The sequence below is a fragment of the Cyphellophora attinorum genome, assembly GCF_001299255.1.
Source record: "Cyphellophora attinorum strain CBS 131958 chromosome Unknown Contig40, whole genome shotgun sequence".
Classification (NCBI taxonomy): Eukaryota; Fungi; Ascomycota; class Eurotiomycetes; order Chaetothyriales; family Cyphellophoraceae; genus Cyphellophora; species Cyphellophora attinorum.
The window spans coordinates 114159-131336 of record NW_017253268.1 but is presented as its reverse complement, the minus strand read 5'-3'; the positions used below and the strand labels follow the sequence as shown (position 1 = coordinate 131336).

Genomic DNA, 17178 nt, shown 5'->3' with positions numbered 1-17178 from the left:
ATAGCGCCAGAGGACGCCTGTGGCTTGCGGGGATGTTGTTATCGAGCCTAAACTCCATCCAATGCTGAGAGCTTAGCTGTTTGGGGGTATGATCGGCGCCCGGCAGGGAAGCAATCAAAGGCCCAAGAAATCTAGCAGGTGGGATATCAAGATGCCCACTGCCCGTGCAAGGCCATCGCTGCCCTCGTGGGGTTCCCGCCATGAGGCGTATCTTCAGCGCAAAGGACAGATGTTGCCCATCTTGTTATCAGTGGGGGATAATAGCACTGGGGCGACCGAAGGGCTAGAATCTCGCAGCGACCTCGAGCATAGCGACCGGGACCTGTCTGTATAGCCAAGTCTGAACAAATCCACCGAAGTCGGGCTCAAATCCGGCCGGGAAACCGCCACAGTGCCATTTGTCTTGACTGAGAAGGGCACAACTTGTTGAAGGTCTGTCACAAAGCCAACGACAACATGGCTGAGTCGGCAGGACCCAAGGAGTCGATTGAGGGCGGCAAGGCCTGGTACAATTGCGATCCGCCCATGATCTTGGGTGAGCAGTCCAATGGACTGACCATAAACGAATACTAAAGCATGGGCAGGTGAAGCTCCTATCTACAGGGCAAGTGACTCAACGCTGCATTGGGTCGACTGTCTAGCAGACCCTGCTGAACTGCACATCCTCAAGGTCGACCCAGATACCGGCGATGCCATCGGCAAAGCTCGTATACTGCAACTTGAGGACAGTGTGACCGTGGCCTTCTTCCGTCGGAACAAGCCAGGCTACATCTGCGCATACTATCAAGGCGTGGCTTTCATGGACGAGGAGACTGGCAAATTGGAAGTGTTGAAGGAAATCATTCCGACCAAGGACAGAGAGCTGTTCCGCTTCAATGACGGAGGAGTTGATGCTAAGGGTCGTTTCTGGCTCGCCGAAATTGACCGAAAAGCGTTTGCTTATCCTGCGAATCAGTTGCCGGCGAGTTACGGAGAGCCAAAGGGGCGACTCTGGCGATATGATCCAGACGGGAGTCTGCATGAGATGGAAAGTGGTATCATTTGTGGCAACGGCTTGGCATGGTCGCCAGATAACAAGACCAGTGAGTATTTCCTTGGTCATATTCTCGGCTCTCCGGACTGACCATGTCCCAGTGTACTTCAACGATAGTGTCGCTATGAAGGTGTTTGCATACGATTTTGACCTGGAATCCGGAAGCATATCCAACAGACGCCTATTCATCGATCGACGGAGTACCTACGGCGAGCCTGATGGTATGGTCGTTGAGTATGTACCTTGGTCTGCCTTTGCGGAGTCTTACTAATACTGGTCCAGCACCGAGGGGAATTTGTGGATCGCAGTCTTTGCAAGTCATCGTGTAAGTCACAGTCGGGTGTGTTACCTGATTCTGAAATTCACTAACGACCACGCAGGTCATGGTCTTTAGCCCATCAGGTGAGCACCTCAAGGATGTCGTATTCTCCGCCAAAAACATGGCGTGCACGACCTGGGGCGGACGCAACCACGACATTATCTTCGTTGCAACCGGGAAAGACCGTAGTAAAGGAGCGAAAGCGGACGATGAAGGTGGCCACATGTTCCGGTACAAGCCGTCAGATGGCGCTAAGGGCTATGCCAAATTCGAATTTGATGGTTGAGCGAAGGCGACCGTTTGTTTTGAAATGCGTTGTGAGTGCTCGGACTGGAACGGATCAACTCAAGACAGTTAGCATAAGTTGGTGTACACGCTCGTGCTGCCCAGGTGTAGCCTTGCAACTCGTTTGATGAGCCTGAACTGACTCTGAAACTTTCGAGAAGCAGTGAATACCTCTTAGCCGGGTCACTGAGTGATCGCTTCGCGTCGGCCTTGATCTTCACTGGGTAGAGAAGGTATAAGTAGTCGCCTTGGCCTTCAGGCCCATCGTCCTGCTCTCTCATATAGACACTACTGGACCCATCCAACACGTGTCATACCTTGGTAGTACCTGCTGCTGCCTGCTGGGGCGAGTCCAATCACAGTATTCGTTCCAATAGATCCTCTGGCGATGATAGGATGCAAAACGCTCGTGATTGAAGAAGGTCGACGAACATGAACCTGGGTAGATAGTTCTCAAGGTGAAGGAGGCCCAAATGCCACCGAGTCATTTGAACTACGTAGCACCAGGAATGCGCGATCAAATGACTCGGGCCAACTGATCTGCATCGGGACTCGTTGACTACGTCGCTCGAGAAAGTTATCAGCATGCGCCTTCACCTCTCTTATGGCCCATAGTCCTCACATATTATGGCAGTGGCAAGACCGGTGAGGTTCCTAGGGGCTCTATCAATTCTTTTGGTATTCTTCTTGATCTACCAATTGACGCGATCGGTGGCTCCTATACCACCGCCGCCGTCCCAGAACAATGGGGACACCATCGAGAACATGGAGAGGGATCCTCTGCTAGACCGTGCGCAACCCATTCTTAGACTCGTCAACCAACACTGACACCCGACCAGCAATAGGAGAACCCCCCGAACCCCTCTGGCGCCACACCGATCACGACTACTCTCCCAACAACCCCAACTCCCCCCGACTCAATGCCACCCTTCTCTCCCTCGTCCGCAACAGCGAGCTCCACGAGCTCCTCCCCACCATGCGCCAACTCGAAGAAACATGGAACCACAAATACAACTACCCCTGGTCTTTCTTCAACGACGAGCCCTTCACCGAAGAATTCAAGACCAAGACCGCCGCCTTGACCAAAGCCAAAGTCTACTACCACGAGATCCCCAAAGAGCACTGGGACACACCCGCCTGGATCAACAACGACCTCTACGAAGAGTCCGCAAAGATTCTCAAGGAGAACAACGTGCAGTACTGGGACGTGCCCTCCTACCACAAGATGTGTCGCTGGAACAGCGGGCTGTTCTACGAGCATCCTGCGCTGAAGGACTTTCAGTGGTACTGGCGGGTCGAGCCGAAGGTGCAGTTCTTCTGTGATGTCGACTATGATGTATTCCACTACATGCAGGATCACAACAAGACGTATGGGTTCAACATCAACCTCTACGACTCGCCCGAGAGCATACCTACGCTCTGGCCGGAGACGATCAAGTTTCTGGCCGCGCACCCGGAGTATTTGCATAAGAACAACGCGATGGCGTGGCTGGTCGATAATGAAAGGCGGCCGGAGCACAATATGAAGGCGCATGGGTATTCGACGTGCCATTCTGGTCGAATTTTGAGATTGCGGATATGAACTTCTGGAGGAGTCAGGCGTATAAGGACTACTTCAACCATTTGGATCGAGCGGGTGGGTTCTTCTATGAAAGGTGGGGTGATGCGCCGGTGCATAGTATCGCGCTGGGGTTGTTTGAGGATGCGTCGAAGATTCATTGGTAAGTTGACACCGTCCGAGCCTCGTTGCGGCAATGGTCTGATTCACGGGCTGACGAATTGGTGTTCAGGTTCAAGGACATCGGCTACAACCACGTGCCGTTTTTCAACTGTCCGAACTCGCCCAAGTGCAAGCGTTGCAAGCCAGGCCAGTTCTACGCTGGAGAGTCTTGGCTGCAGAGGGAGGACTGTCGTCCAAACTGGTTCAAGTATGTTGGCACAGGATAAGCGTACTCGCCCACGGAGGCTCGACTGCTGGCCATAAACTTCTGAACGACGGCGCCGCTCTAATCGCAAGAGCCATTCTTCATCGAGAACACGGGCGGCACAACTGATCGCGACAGCGTATACTGCCGAACATTCGACGTTCGAGTGGCCGCCTATTCTGATATATTTGGCATCTACACAGCGGTCCACGATGTGCGGATGGGCTGGTCTACTTCCAGGTATGGACCATTGTGGCGAGACACAGGTGCTCGTCCAGCTTCCAATTACACTTTGGTCTGAGCGAGCAACAACTTGTTCACGTGGGCTATAACGAGCTCCGGTGATGGTTGCAGGCAAGGAGGCATCATGTTGTCGGAGTGTCTGCACTGCAGTCCGGCAGCTGCTAGCTCTCAATACACGACACGCTACAAGGAACATTGATATCGGCATGCTCGCAGGTTGAGCCGCAAACAGCCACGAAGGACGAGAAGAAACAACCTCTGAATGGCGTTCGCAACACTCCGTGCTCACTTTGGATTGGCATTCATGGCTGCTCGATCCTTGGTTTGGGAGGACAGCAAAATTGTACAAAATCTAGCACATTGAATTTCGAGCGGTTGGCATGGGAGGCGTTTTGGGATGGATACATGGCTGCGAGTGGCAGACTTCGAATGCAGCCGAGCGTAGATGACAAGGGCGAGCCTTATTGTACAAAAGCATTCTCCACCCAAAGGTGGCATGCCGAATTGGTAGTCTTGAGCCATGTGCTGCCAGTCAGTGCATGCTACGAATCGCTTGCTTACGTAAACTTCAACATCTTGTCACTAGACCAACCACTACCCTCCTCAGCCTCTTCCACAAACACACCCTCTCTCTTGCAGTAATCAATGCCTCCCATCCCTCCACCACCCACATCAGCATCCCTCCCAACCTGGCAACCCCGCGTCGTCTGCTACCAACAGACCTACCACCAAGACGACAAATACATCTCCCTCCTCCCTCTCATCACCAACGGGCCACCAGCCATCACCCATCTGATCCTCTCCGCCGTCCACATCAACTGGGACCCCAACAACCTGACACTGAACGACCACCCACCAACAGACGCTCGCTACACGCAACTATGGGACGAAGTCGCAGTGTTGCAAGCCTACGGCATCAAGGTGATGGCGATGTTGGGCGGAGCCGCCAGGGGTAGTTTTGCAAGGCTGGACATCAGCGAATCCCGCACCGACATCCCCATAGCACGCTTCGAGAGCTACTACGCCCCCTTCAGGGACCTCCTCCGCCAACACAACTTGGACGGAGTCGACCTCGACATCGAAGAGGAAATGAGTCTACCAGGAGTAGTCCACCTGATCGACCGCCTCAAAGCGGACTTCGGCAATGAATTCCTGATCACGCTGGCGCCCGTCGCGACGGCGCTCATGCCCGGTCGAAGACCACACCTGTCCGGCTTCTCCTACCACCTGCTCGAAGCCGCTCGCGGCAGCTCGATAGCGTGGTACAACACGCAATTCTACAACGGGTGGGGCGGCATCGAGGCACCCTGGGCCTACGACGAGATCGTTGGGCAGCAGGGGCAGAACGGCGGAAGGAGTCTGTTCCCACCGGAGAAGGTGGTTGCGGGGATGCTTACGAATCCGAGGCACGGCGGCAGTGGGTACGTGCGGCTGGAGCAGACTGCAGTCGTGTTGAGTTATCTGACGGAGAAGTATCCCCGATTTGGCGGGGTGATGGGGTGGGAGTACTGGGCGAGTTTGCCGAATGAGATTAATTGTTGGCAGTGGGCTTGGTGTATGCGGCTGATGCTGAGTATGAGGGAGTTGAGAGACGCGGCCATCGTCGTGAACATGGGACGGAGTTTGGCTGGGCTGAATGTTGATCAGGCGAGGATTGGGTCCAGGTGAAATATTTCTTGGGTAACTCGAGGGCAGTGTATCGCATGCAAGAGCACAGAGCAGCCACACTGTGCGGAGCTATCTACACAACATCGAAGACAATCTCGCCCTCGCCCTCAGGCGCCTCCCACCCATCCCAATACCCCTGCAAGACCTCCTTCGTCACATCATACGCAGCATCGCCCTCCTTCTCGCCTCCAAGCTACCGCGTCTCGCCTTCCTATCCTCGATTCGCAACCACAACTGTTCGAAATCCTTGCGTCGATGATAGACCAATAGCCATCTACCTCCGGCGTTCTCGATGATCTGCTTGAAGGCGTCTCGGTCGGATTTGGCGTAGAAGGAGCGGTCGAGGACGACGTCCCGGTTCTTGTTGAGGAGGTCGGTCAGTTGTGCATTACAGAGTGCCTCAGCCTCGTCTTGGTATGTTGAGTACAGAGAGGGGTCGTAGTCGACCTTGTAGCGGCCATGAGTGGCGTAAAGAGTGCCGTCAATGGAAATACGGGTGAAGTGTGGGCGGCGGTCGGTGATGGCGTGGGCGAGTGAGGATTTGCCTGAGCCTGTACGAGGCAGGTGAGATGTCAGTATTGCAGTGTGCATTGAGGTTCTGGCTAGGATATTGCTGATCTGTAGTGAGGGTATCACTTACCTGCTATTCCGCACATCATTACGACGATTGGTCTGGGGTCTTCTGCTGTTCGGACGAGTTGCGGTACGATAATGTTCAAGATCTCTGCGAGCTTCGCCTTGTGTGCAAGTCGTTTTAGCCGCTCGAGCCGCTCTTCGAGAGTATACTCCAAGCGTGGTACGGATGGATCGAGAGTGCGCTGCGTGTTGACGAGACTCTGTTGCGTCTTCTTCATCTCACGCTGTAGCTGTTCCACGTCCGGCACGACGTCCTCCGCGATCCGTATGAGCTCGTCTATACACACTTCGAGCTTCGCGATTTGCTCGTTACGTGCGCTGTCTCGTACATCTCTGTCCTTTTGGGTGGTGACCATATCCTTCATGAATTTCGTGCACATCTTCTTCCAGTCTTCGAGTGATAGCATGTCTTCATCTTGAGCGGCTGCATTCTCTGTTGCCTCTGCTATGGTGATGGAATCGGTTGGCTTGTCAGACTGGCGCTCTTGCCCAAGGGCATCAATTGCTCTGTTGTCGTCCATGGCGATCTCTATCTGGCGGTCTGGATTGGAGATGGGAGTCGTCTCCGGGTCAGTACATTCTGATTTCGTTCGAGCACCATTGTCAAGACGATCGCTGTCGGTCATCTCGAGAGTGGCAATGTCCTTGTTGGGCCGTGGATATTGAGGCGGAAGTATAGGGGTAGGAAACACAGCGTAATCGTCCCAATAATCGTACTCTTCCCAGTCGCGGGCTCTTGGAGGCCCGAAGGACTCACGGTCTGTTCTACTTGTAGAAGAGGTATTCTCCGCTGCGTCTGCTGTGGTGATGATAGCAGGCGACTTGTCAGGCTGGCGCGCTGCCTCACTGCCATTAGATGCTTTCTTGTCGTCCATGAGGATCTCTACGCGGTGGTTGAATGTGATGCGAAGCAGTTATTCGGGTGTGGTGCCTTTCGGGGAAATCTGAAGGTTGTATGTCTAATTGTGCAGCCGAAGTCAAGGTGAAGTCATGTGGTAGTTGTGACTCACATGTAAGTTCTCGAGAATGGCGAAGAAGGCACAACATTCAAATCGGAAAGTAGCCACTTCCAAAACAGACAAGGCAACACAAGGCAACCCGAGTACGAGGGTTCACTCACAAGGACAAATGCTTTTACTGTACCAATAATCACTGTATGAATCCCCATCCATGCCACCCCAGTAATGCAATCCACGCAAGCAAAACAACCACCGCCTCAGGCCTGTCCTTCATTTCTTGCCTGACCACCGTCCTTAGGTTTCCTAACCCGCCGTCCTGCCACTCGCCGAGCCCATCCGAGTCCTTATCAGGCGGCTCTCGCTGCCAAGATTCCGTTTCCTCGGTATCGATCGTTGAATCTTCATCGCCTTGGTATTGGTGAGACTGATGGCTCGGACTCCTGGTGACGCAACAACGTGGCGCTCTCTCAGTCTCAGCTCGAACAGCTGGCGGTGAAGGGTGTAGGGTAGTGTACATGAATTATAGAACGAAACCGATGCCGACCCAGTCCAAAGAGACAGAGAAAACGACGTAGAGTAGAACAAATAGAAGTAGGATGAGTTGATAATCGAGAGCGATCCGAATCGAGACAAGACTTACTCGTCATCACTCTTGATGTGAGAGTCGTTGATCTGCGACTTGTCAAAGTCGCTAGCCAGGCTCTCGACACCGAGGTTGGTGTCGGCGGTGTTGTCGGTCTCGAGGGATTCGCCTTCGCGCTCGATGGCGGAGAATCCGCCGGCTTGGCGGCCGCGGGTGCGGCTGGCGTCGCGGAAGTCGGGGATACTGCGCTCTTCGAGGTGCCATTGCTTTGAAGGATGTGTGTTAGAGATATGCTTCTGGCATGGGGGAGAAGATGGCGCAGAGGAGAGACCAACCTGAATAGCACGAATAATATCCACAGCCAATTGTCCGTTTCTTTGCAGAGCCTTCGCCCAATGCACCGGAATCTTGTCCGACGTCGTGAGCTGTCTCGCGACAGACGAGACCATCATCTCACGCATCTCATTGTCCTCATCGGTTTCCGCATAGATGTACTGCACCCGCCGAAGGCCTGGGTACGTAGACGTCTGGTGGTAGAACTCTCTCACAAGCTCAGTGACATCCTCACCCAACTTCTGCATCTCGAGTTTTTGTGCAAGGAGGTAAAGGTCGAGCAGTGGACCTAGGTCCTTCTCCTGCTGCGGCTGACGGATCGCTTTGGAGTAGAGCCAGCCTACGAGCAGCTCGAATGGGTATTCGTCCTCGTCAGGTAAGCCGTAGCTTTTGGAGCCGCGGGACTTCTTGGAGGGGTCTTTGTCGTCGGCGTAGAAGATGCGGGAGAAGAAGGGGGAGTGGTAGCACAGTAGGCGTTCGTGCAGAGGCCAATGCTGGGACTCGGAGCCGACGTAGATGTCGACAATGGAAGATGTCAGGAGCCTGGTCGTCGTCAGTACGGGCAGAGGTTGAAAGAAGGTGGTACGTGCTCATGGAGCTTCTTCTCTTTCTTTTCTTGCTTCTGCGGCTCCGTCTCGTTGTCCATTGTGATTAATTGTTGGTAGAGGGTCTTGCTGACGAAATGAATTGCTGGCTGTCTCGCAACGGCTTCAACCGAGAACGACACTTACGCACGAGCTTCCTGCAACCAAGCGCACCTTAAGAAGAGAATGAAACTGTCCTACCTTCCTTACCTACCTTCCTTCGATCGACAGCACATGGGATTTATATTGAGGCTGGTACTGCAAGTGACTGTGGCTACGTCAGGGAGGTCAGCCACAGGCCCATCGCAGAGCACATTCCAGCGAATGCGAACCCTGTCGGATGGGAAAAGTGCGTCTTGCGACAAGGATATGTCAAGGATACAAGGGTGCTCAGCTGTTCCAGCGAGAAACCGGTTTCGCTTGGAAAGAAGAAACGAGAACTCCGAACTCCACCAAGACAGCCGAGTTCGAATTGTGGGGAAACCAGGAATGCCATTGTTTGAAGATGGCAAGAACTTTTTGACTTCTATCCAAGTATTGCTGTAGTGTGGTCCCATTCACTGTGACTTGACAGCATGGCCGTTAGCTCGACCGTTGAGCTGCTTGGTCCCGTTGAATTCCGCAGCTTTTGGCGTCAGAGGTGGTGCTTTCAACGTGCCAAAGGCTAAAGCGACGACGCCCAGCATACATGATCCGCCTACAGTGTAGGCTGTCTGCCGTCCAGCCCACCAGAACAAGCTGCAGAACAACACAGGTCCCATAGCCCTTCCAAGTTGGCCCCAGCTTCTCAGTGCACCCAGCACCTGTCCTCGATTGGTCTCCTTTGCCTCGAAGCTGCCTAGACTGTTGAGCCCAGTCACAACCGTGGCAGATGTTACCGCCAGGAACACTGCCGCTCCATATAGTCCTGATATGCTCGATACCCGAGATAGCATGAAAAATGATATTGTACAGCTTATCACGCCCAAGCGGACCACGGTCAAAGGTGGTAGTCTGCGGACCACTGAACCCTGAAGCAAGCTCGCAATCAGGCCCACCACCCCCAGAACCCGTCCATTCACCTTCGATGGTGACGGATGTCCAGGGAAGATTTCTGAGGCGATCAGAAATGGTAAAGAGAACTCCATGCCAGAAAAGGGCAGCAGGAAAAAGAAGTGGACCAGATTGAGCAGCAACGGCTGGTTCGTGTGCTTCGTCTTCGGAGTGCTTGACCCAGACCTCTTCTCCTCCGTTTTCGCCGCCGGTCGAGTCTCCGGCAGGCAGAAGTACAAGTACAGAGTCTCCACCACAATAAGGAATAGCGAGAACCCTGCCGCGACCGCGAAAGGATTCGCCGCGACCATAGTCACATTCGCCAGCGCTGCTCCAAGGGCTGGACCGAACGTGAACGCGACGCTGAAGCAGGCGCCCACCAACGCCATCGTCGATCCACGCTGGCTCTCATCGCTGATGTCTGTAGCAATCGCCGTAGCCAACTGAACGTTGCCCTCGCTCAGTCCGCCCACAATGCGACTGAGCAGGAACGTACGGAAGTTGACTGCGACGCACCACAGCGCCACGCTGGCGATGTTACCGCACATGCTCCAGAGCAGTGCCGTCCGACGTCCATATTTGTCGGAGGCCTTCCCGATGATCGGGCTGGCGATTGCCTGTAGCAGAGAGAACAAGGAGCCCAATGCTCCCCCTAGTAGTACAATGTCATATTTCTCGTTCACTGGGAGGCCGAATGCCTTCTTGTAGGCATTCAGGTATCGTAGGACTTGGTTCAGCGCCGAGGTTGGGTGTGTCTCGAGGCCGCGGTAGAATGAGAGAAGTGAGGGAAATAGTGGGAGGATGAAAGTGAAGGAGATCTGTTACTGATCAGTAGCCGTTCAGCGAGCTCATTCGTACCGAACTCACCAAATCAAGAAGCAGCGAAATGAAGAGCACTCGCAAGATTGACTTCCGCTTCGCTGGCTCCATGGTCTGTTGTGTTTGCCTTTGTTTGAAGGAATGCTTCTACCGACGAAGTTTCGGTTCCCTTTCTAGATTTCACTCGCTCTTATAGAGCGGCCGGCGCTCTTCTTATGCAATACGTAGATAGTAGTACAATTGATCAAACGCGAGGACAATGATCCAACGAGAGTACATCAGAAGAAGCAGGATTATGGATCAGGGGAAATGCGTTCGCAAGGAGAACATGCTCACTCGACGGACAAGACGCGGCGGCGGAGGCGCTCACTCTCAGGCAGTGAAAAGTGGAAGGACCTGATTCGTCACGCCGCGACTACTCCAATCGTGTCTCCGTAAGGCCGGACTTGGGCCTCTACACGGCGCCGGCGTCTCTTTCTCTTCTAGGTAGGTGACACATCGAGAAGACGGTGCGTCATCTGCGCCGCTACTAGAGTGCTGCTTTCTGGGCACCGTCCCCACGATCTGGGGCAGATCATGCGTACCGAACTTTGCGACCCTTAAGGTATTTGCACTTACGTAGCAGTACCTAGGTAGGGCTTGATCTGACGTCCGGCAACTGATCTCCTCATCTGCCTCTCATCGGTAGCAGACTTCGGCTGTGGGCCAGAACCTTATGTGAGCATACTGCTCACGATCAATGTGTTGAATCCATCATATATATGCAAAGGCTTCCAATCGCTGGGTAGGTGAGTAGGAGCAGCAGCCCACATAGCGCCATCCATCCATACATAAACCACAATCGCGTGACTCAACATGGATCCATCCTCAAAACCAACAGACCAAGGCGTCGACCTCGCCGCCCACCCAAACGCCAAGAAACTGGTCGAACGAGCCTCCGAGTTCCTCCAGCAGATGGAGAACCTGACACCAGGCAAAGACCTCGAAGCCCGCCTCAACCGCGACTACGGCCCAGGCAACGAGTACTACGAAGACTTCTGCTCGCTTATCCGCTCTGGCCTCAAGAACAATGAAGGCTGGTGCGCCACCATCGAAATGGACGGCCCCAAATACCGCCGCTCCAAAATCTCCCTCCCGACCCCGCAAACCCGCTACTTTTCCATCACCACCGTCTACATGGAGTCCCAAGACGAATACTCAGGCCAATACCACCAGCACCCCTATGGCGAGATCAACTGCGTCATCCAGCTCGATCCCGAGGCCGAGCTGAAAGGTATGCAGGGGTGGCAGGCAGCCGGATGGACAAGTCCGGGGCCGGGGACGCATCACTATCCTCAGGTGAGGAAGGGGGCGCTGGTGGCGTTGTTCTTTTTACCGGCGGGGAGGATTAGTTATGAGGCGAAGCCGGGGATGCCGCAGCCGATTGCGGTGTGAGATTTCGATGGGGTTCATGGGGTATCGATGCACTGGAAACGGTTCGTACAGTCGGGAACAACAATGCCATCAGGATTCTGCTCGTCACGGTCTGGGATAACGATTCGTGTATCAGAAATATAATCTCTCACTACCACAGCCCAAACCCACCACGGCCCAATAGCCCCTTTCCCCTATAATGCGGCGACGGACTCGTAAGCACGTACTCCCAACTCACCTCCCCATCGACCCACAGCGTATACTTCAGCATACTCCGCTGCTGACTCCCATTATCATCCCCATGAGCAGCCCTCCCTCTACTCCCAGGACCAGCCCCCAAGTTCTGAATATCCACAACCCCAACCTTACTATTCCCATCCGGCACATACCTAATCGCAACATCCTCCCCATCTACCTGCCTGAACGTCCTGAACGGCAAATAAAACATACTCAGCGGCCCAACACTGAACTCATGTGGTCCCGCTTGCGGCGCGGCGCTGTACAGCACTTCTTCCTTCTTCAGCTCCACACCTTCGTCGCCTGTGAGGTCTGCGCCGGTGTCGACGACGACTTCCTCGGTGGCGACGGGTGGTGGGAAGCGGATAGCTGCGAATTCGTGGCGGTCTCCGGAGAGGATGACTACGCGGATGGGTAGGGAGCGCTCGGCGGAGTGCATGGCGCGTAGGATGAGGGCGCGTTCGGTGGGGAAGCCGCCCCATGTGTCGCTTGTGCCGAAGCGCCAGTTTTTTGTGAAGGGGACGCTGGAGGCGATGATCTTCCAGTGCACTCCTGCTGGAGGCGTGGACGAGATGAAAGCCAGCAGCGAAGCCAGCTGCTCTGGTCCGAGCATCGAGTGTGCGTCCGGCGAAGGGGGTGGGTTTGTTCCTGGAGAACTGTGACTTCCGCTAGAAATGTTTGGTTCCGGGTCGGTGCGGTATCGGCGGGTGTCGAGCATGAAAAATTGGGCGGGACCGCGGGTGAATTGAAAGTAGGTTGTGTTTTCGCCGGAAGGCGGGTTGTAATTGAGTAAGGAGGTGGGCGGCGTGGGAGGATTGACGGAAACGTGGTAGTGGATGAATGGGTCTGAAGCGGCTGGGAAAGGTTCGGTCTCGTTGCCGCTGGACCAGTCGTTGGCGATTTCGTGGTCGTCGAGGGTGTGTAGCCATGGGAGGGGGGAGACGAGCGGGAGCTTCCAAGAAGGAGAAGCGTAGGCGCGGCGGTATTCGGCACGGTAGTGCGCGATGGATGACGAGAGGCGGAGGGGAACGTCGATGTAGACGAAGTCGCCGAGGAAGAGCATGAATGCGGCAGGGGATGGGAGAGAGCGGAGGACATTGGAGAGGTGTTCGAAGCCGTGGATAGCTAGGGAGTGCGAGAAGGGCCGATAGGGGAAGTTGGCTTTGATGCAGGAGGATGTGAGGAAGACGAGGCTGTTGGCTGAAGGGGAGTGGGGTGCCGGGGCCGTCGTGAAGGTGCCGGAGAGGTCATTAGAGAGGGAGTATGTGTATGTCGTGTCTGGGCGGAGGTTTGTGAAGGACAACGGATAGGTGTAGTCCGTATCAGAGTCGATGTAGTAGATTCGATCTGTTGCAGTCCATTTTGCCTCGTCGAGGCCTTTGATGTACGCGTATACTGGCAGGTTGGCTGGGTCTGGCTCGCGGAAAACGACCTTGGCTGATGTATTATCGACGAAGCCGACTCGTGAGAAGCGCAGGTTGTTGACTGGATGGAGCAAAGGCCCTCGGAAAACCAGGTCCAAGCAGAGAAGCGCCATGAGAATGTTAATGCCGATCGAGACATAGCTCAGCTCCGGCTCCCTCCAATTCGGAATCCCCCATACGACGGTCTTGAAGACCTCCTTCTCATCATGATAGATGGCGGGCTCATGCTCATCGTGCGGCTTCTCCTTCTCGTGCTTGCCGTTGCCCAGAACTCGAGGAAAAGCTTCTTTCAGAGTCAAAGGCCTGCCAAAGGTCCGAGACTGAGTAAAAGTGGTGGCCAAGTACACGGCAACGCTGGTCAGAATGAGTGGCGGAAAGTGATGTCCAGGTATCTGTCAAACATCAGTCTACCCAAACAGTAATATTTGGTGATAGGCTTACCCATCGCAGGAAGCAGAACGTGCACAGCCTAGCAAGCGTTGAGCTCACCGCAGCGACCCATTCCGCTGGTGCCAATGCCATCAGGCGACCGTGGGTAATTATTTGAACGTGTACTTCTCACTGCTTAGCAGCGAGGCGGAAGCATAGTCTTACATAGCCACCTGTGGCGCTACATACACAACCCAGTATCTTGTCGCGAACATCAGGTTTCTTGAGTACCGTGCATAAATCTTGAAGTGACGTTGTTGGAATGCGAAACAAGCTTCCCGGCCAACCATGGGGCAAGGGTCTGAGCTCTCGCGGCACTGTGAGTCTGTGAGGCGCCCGCGGCAGGCCCCGACGGGAGCGAGCTGCTGATAAGAGCGTTGCTTACAGCATCACGACACCTCCATACCGCCTTGCATACAAGTCATTACATGCCCTATACCTTCCCTCCAGCCTCTCAGTATCGGCACGAGAAATAGATCGACGAAGTATCTCTGAGATGTTACAAAACGAAGCCTCGGACAGCTTGCCTGACTCGCCGACTTCAACTGTCTTCTGCTTCGTACCACGCGGCTCGTTCGTTGTTATCACAGCTATCGTCCTGGCAACACTGGGAGTAGGGACAAGTCATGTCGAATACGACTATTGTCGCTCTCAACATGGTTGGGATATGCGCGATCCTTGCAAGCCACACGCGCCCGACCTTGTCTTGCAAAGGCATTGGATGGGCTAGGATGTGCGGGCCAAGCACCAGAGCAGGCGATTGCGCCTGCACAACATCTACAGCCTGATGGATTCGTCTTTCATTCAGTAAGTTCTAGAGCCATTTTTGAAGCTGTTCGATGGAGTGTGCAAGTCCGGAGACTGTGGCATCAAAGACGCCAAAATCAGCTCCTGCCAGCGGCTCAGAACCCGCGCTTGCCCCGCCTATAGAATCTTCATCCCGGCCTTCTACTTCCCACGATCAGTTTCGTGCTGCCGCCCACGTAAGTGGCAATAGTCTTCCTGGTGGTCATGACAGGTCTGAGCAGTCGCCGCAGCCGCGTGACCATAACGCCGGCAAAACACTCCAAGAGATCTGGTCTGATCTAGTGGGCTTCTGGTCAGAGTCTTCCCATAATCGGACCTTTGATCCCGAAGCGGAAGACTTCAATTACTTGCAAGACTGGCTCAAGCATGCCATGAGCCGATACCCGAGCTTATCATGGAAACTGCTGCTCATGAACCTGTGCGCAATTGCGGCCTCTCACGATCCATGGACAGGAGAATTGCAGCCAGAGTTCACGATCATCACGTCCGCGAAGTCAGCGAGAGAAACGCAAATAACAAGTTCGGATGCATGGCGGTCACTAGCCTCAGCTAATAATGGCGAGAATCTACACTCGGCTGGGAAGCAGCCAGTATTGATTACGCTTTTCCCGGACCCAGGCTTCAATTTCAAGACTTACGGAGCTCTCTGGCGTTCGATGGATGTCACCCATCCCAAGGAATACGGGAAAGTCTACCACCTGATCTCAGGCCTTTTGTATGCGACTATATCACTGACGATTTTCAATACCGGTGTAAGTGCTTTCGCCGCAGCACTTCGATACCTGGACGCATGCGGCGTTTGCGGCTACACTCCACCCTTGGTTCCAAGGTACTCGGCTCACGCCGCGCTGTGCTTAAGATCAGCTCGTCTTTTGCTGACACTCTCGAAAGGGTGGCATTATGATCTTGCCAACGGGAACCTGAATAGTCGCCCACTTTCTCAAACTGGTCAGCCTGCCCCCTTCTCGAATCGTATTCAAGCACCTGCAGCTGACAAATTCTAGTGGTCCTGAGCATACATCAGCATGTGGATGACTCAGGCGGAGCTGACGACTCGGGCCGGGTATGGGCCCTGCTGACAGACTTGTGCTCATCACAGGGCGACTGGGAGGGTGTAGCGAAGCCTAGTGAGCCCTCAGTGGGCGACAGTGCTAGTTCAGCAGGAGCAAACGTCCTTCTGGTGCCAGATAGCCACTCAGATCCCGATGATGCTTCGCAGGGCGACTTGCATATCTGGGATGGCCGCGCGCTTAGATCAATCACATATTATGTGGCACTGGCGTGGCTCCGACTACACTGGAGTCAACAAGCTCGGCATCAGGCATCAAGCGACACTTCCCGCGCCATGACTGACCTCAAAATTGCTGGGACGAACTTACAAGGCTGGCTGGACGCGTCAGAGTCATCCAGTCAAGCCAAGCCACCAACTTGCCCATTGGAAGAGGCTTTCGCCCGACAGTATACGAACGCCCTAGCGGAAGCACAGATCTTGGCCGAGGCCCTCACCTTCGAGAGCACACAGCTCAATATCCGTGAAACGCAGAAGGGCATCGAGTTAAGCGAAAAGAGTCTACGAGAAGCCCATGCGGTTGGCCGGCTGACGCAGCTCGCCTTCATTTTCCTGCCTCTCACGTTCATAACCGGCATCTTTGGCATGAACATCACAGCTTTTGGAGGTGGGGCGCCCATGTGGAAGTTCTACGTGACCACGTTCGCCATTCTGATTCCTTTCTGGGGAATGGGGATTATGACGACCTGGGAAGACGTGGAACGCAAATATTCGAGCTTACATCGTCGTCCCGTGGAGGGACAAGACGATGGCCGACAACCGAGGAAAGAGATGCGCCGACTGATAGAGCTCCCCGTCGTAACTCTGATCTACGCGTGTGCAGAACAGTCTCTTCGGTGTTATTCTACTGTTTACATCCGAAAAAGCTTTGGAAGTTGTTGGTTTCCTACTTGGAATTCCCCTCTCTCGCAGGCGTAGGGGATTGGTGATCACGCCGCCGGTATCACGGGCCTTTGTGGTTCACGCGGACGGTTGATCGGCGCCGGCTCTGGGAAGACCGACCAAGTACAAGACGCCACTATCGTGAGAACGACTTAGACCTCGAGGACACTTACTGTACCAAATTCCCGAAGCAGCGGATCTGTAGGATGCCGGTCGCCTCCATATTGGTGCCATACACTCCACCAGCACACCAGTCATAGCAGGTATGGTCGAGGTGCAAAAGTCGTAAGTGAGGAGTCTAAATTGCTGTTGGTACACTCGCGTAATATGGTTTCGTCAACGAACCACCCATACAACATGCGACAATAAATTCAGGCTGGCAGAATAATTGACGGCTGGATGGCGTCGGCAACCGATAAGGACTGTCATCCAACAGCACGTCCCTCAAGCTGGTCAGAACAGGCTTTCGATACAAGGAGCAGCAGTAATAATGCCCTC

General features: G+C 54.3%; 8 protein-coding genes across 8 annotated transcripts; 5 read left to right on the top strand and 3 right to left on the bottom strand.

The window, feature by feature from the left end:
- Nucleotides 1–456: 456 nt before the first annotated feature.
- Nucleotides 457–1638, top strand: AB675_11709 (Regucalcin; the record flags this gene model as incomplete). Its single annotated transcript, XM_018140580.1, has 5 exons — nucleotides 457–535; nucleotides 585–1082; nucleotides 1135–1267; nucleotides 1316–1358; nucleotides 1414–1638. 5 exons carry the CDS (start codon nucleotides 457–459, stop codon nucleotides 1636–1638), a joined length of 978 nt encoding a protein of 325 aa, XP_017995419.1.
- A 626-nt stretch (nucleotides 1639–2264) lies between these two features.
- On the top strand, nucleotides 2265–3584 carry AB675_11708 (putative mannosyltransferase KTR4; the record flags this gene model as incomplete). Its single annotated transcript, XM_018140579.1, has 4 exons — nucleotides 2265–2427; nucleotides 2477–3173; nucleotides 3230–3358; nucleotides 3428–3584. The coding sequence occupies 4 exons, from the start codon at nucleotides 2265–2267 to the stop codon at nucleotides 3582–3584; spliced, it is 1146 nt and encodes a 381-aa protein (XP_017995403.1).
- An 866-nt stretch (nucleotides 3585–4450) lies between these two features.
- Nucleotides 4451–5473, top strand: AB675_11707 (uncharacterized protein; the record flags this gene model as incomplete). Its single annotated transcript, XM_018140578.1, has 1 exon — nucleotides 4451–5473. One exon carries the CDS (start codon nucleotides 4451–4453, stop codon nucleotides 5471–5473), a length of 1023 nt encoding a protein of 340 aa, XP_017995404.1.
- Nucleotides 5474–5626: 153 nt separating this feature from the next.
- On the bottom strand, nucleotides 5627–6984 carry AB675_11706 (uncharacterized protein; the record flags this gene model as incomplete). The annotated part of the gene is made up of 2 exons (XM_018140577.1): nucleotides 5627–6024; nucleotides 6114–6984. The coding sequence occupies 2 exons, from the start codon at nucleotides 6982–6984 to the stop codon at nucleotides 5627–5629; spliced, it is 1269 nt and encodes a 422-aa protein (XP_017995395.1).
- Nucleotides 6985–7704: 720 nt separating this feature from the next.
- On the bottom strand, nucleotides 7705–10530 carry AB675_11705 (Major facilitator superfamily domain-containing protein 10; the record flags this gene model as incomplete). Its single annotated transcript, XM_018140576.1, has 3 exons — nucleotides 7705–8527; nucleotides 9130–10418; nucleotides 10468–10530. 3 exons carry the CDS (start codon nucleotides 10528–10530, stop codon nucleotides 7705–7707), a joined length of 2175 nt encoding a protein of 724 aa, XP_017995387.1.
- Nucleotides 10531–11274: 744 nt separating this feature from the next.
- On the top strand, nucleotides 11275–11853 carry AB675_11704 (uncharacterized protein; the record flags this gene model as incomplete). The annotated part of the gene is made up of 1 exon (XM_018140575.1): nucleotides 11275–11853. The coding sequence occupies one exon, from the start codon at nucleotides 11275–11277 to the stop codon at nucleotides 11851–11853; it is 579 nt and encodes a 192-aa protein (XP_017995374.1).
- Nucleotides 11854–11983: 130 nt separating this feature from the next.
- AB675_11703 (Alkaline phosphatase D) lies at nucleotides 11984–14015 on the bottom strand (the record flags this gene model as incomplete). Its single annotated transcript, XM_018140574.1, has 2 exons — nucleotides 11984–13885; nucleotides 13935–14015. The coding sequence occupies 2 exons, from the start codon at nucleotides 14013–14015 to the stop codon at nucleotides 11984–11986; spliced, it is 1983 nt and encodes a 660-aa protein (XP_017995364.1).
- Nucleotides 14016–14761: 746 nt separating this feature from the next.
- Nucleotides 14762–16716, top strand: AB675_11702 (uncharacterized protein; the record flags this gene model as incomplete). Its single annotated transcript, XM_018140573.1, has 2 exons — nucleotides 14762–15677; nucleotides 15734–16716. The coding sequence occupies 2 exons, from the start codon at nucleotides 14762–14764 to the stop codon at nucleotides 16714–16716; spliced, it is 1899 nt and encodes a 632-aa protein (XP_017995354.1).
- Between the last annotated feature and the right edge of the window lie 462 nt (nucleotides 16717–17178).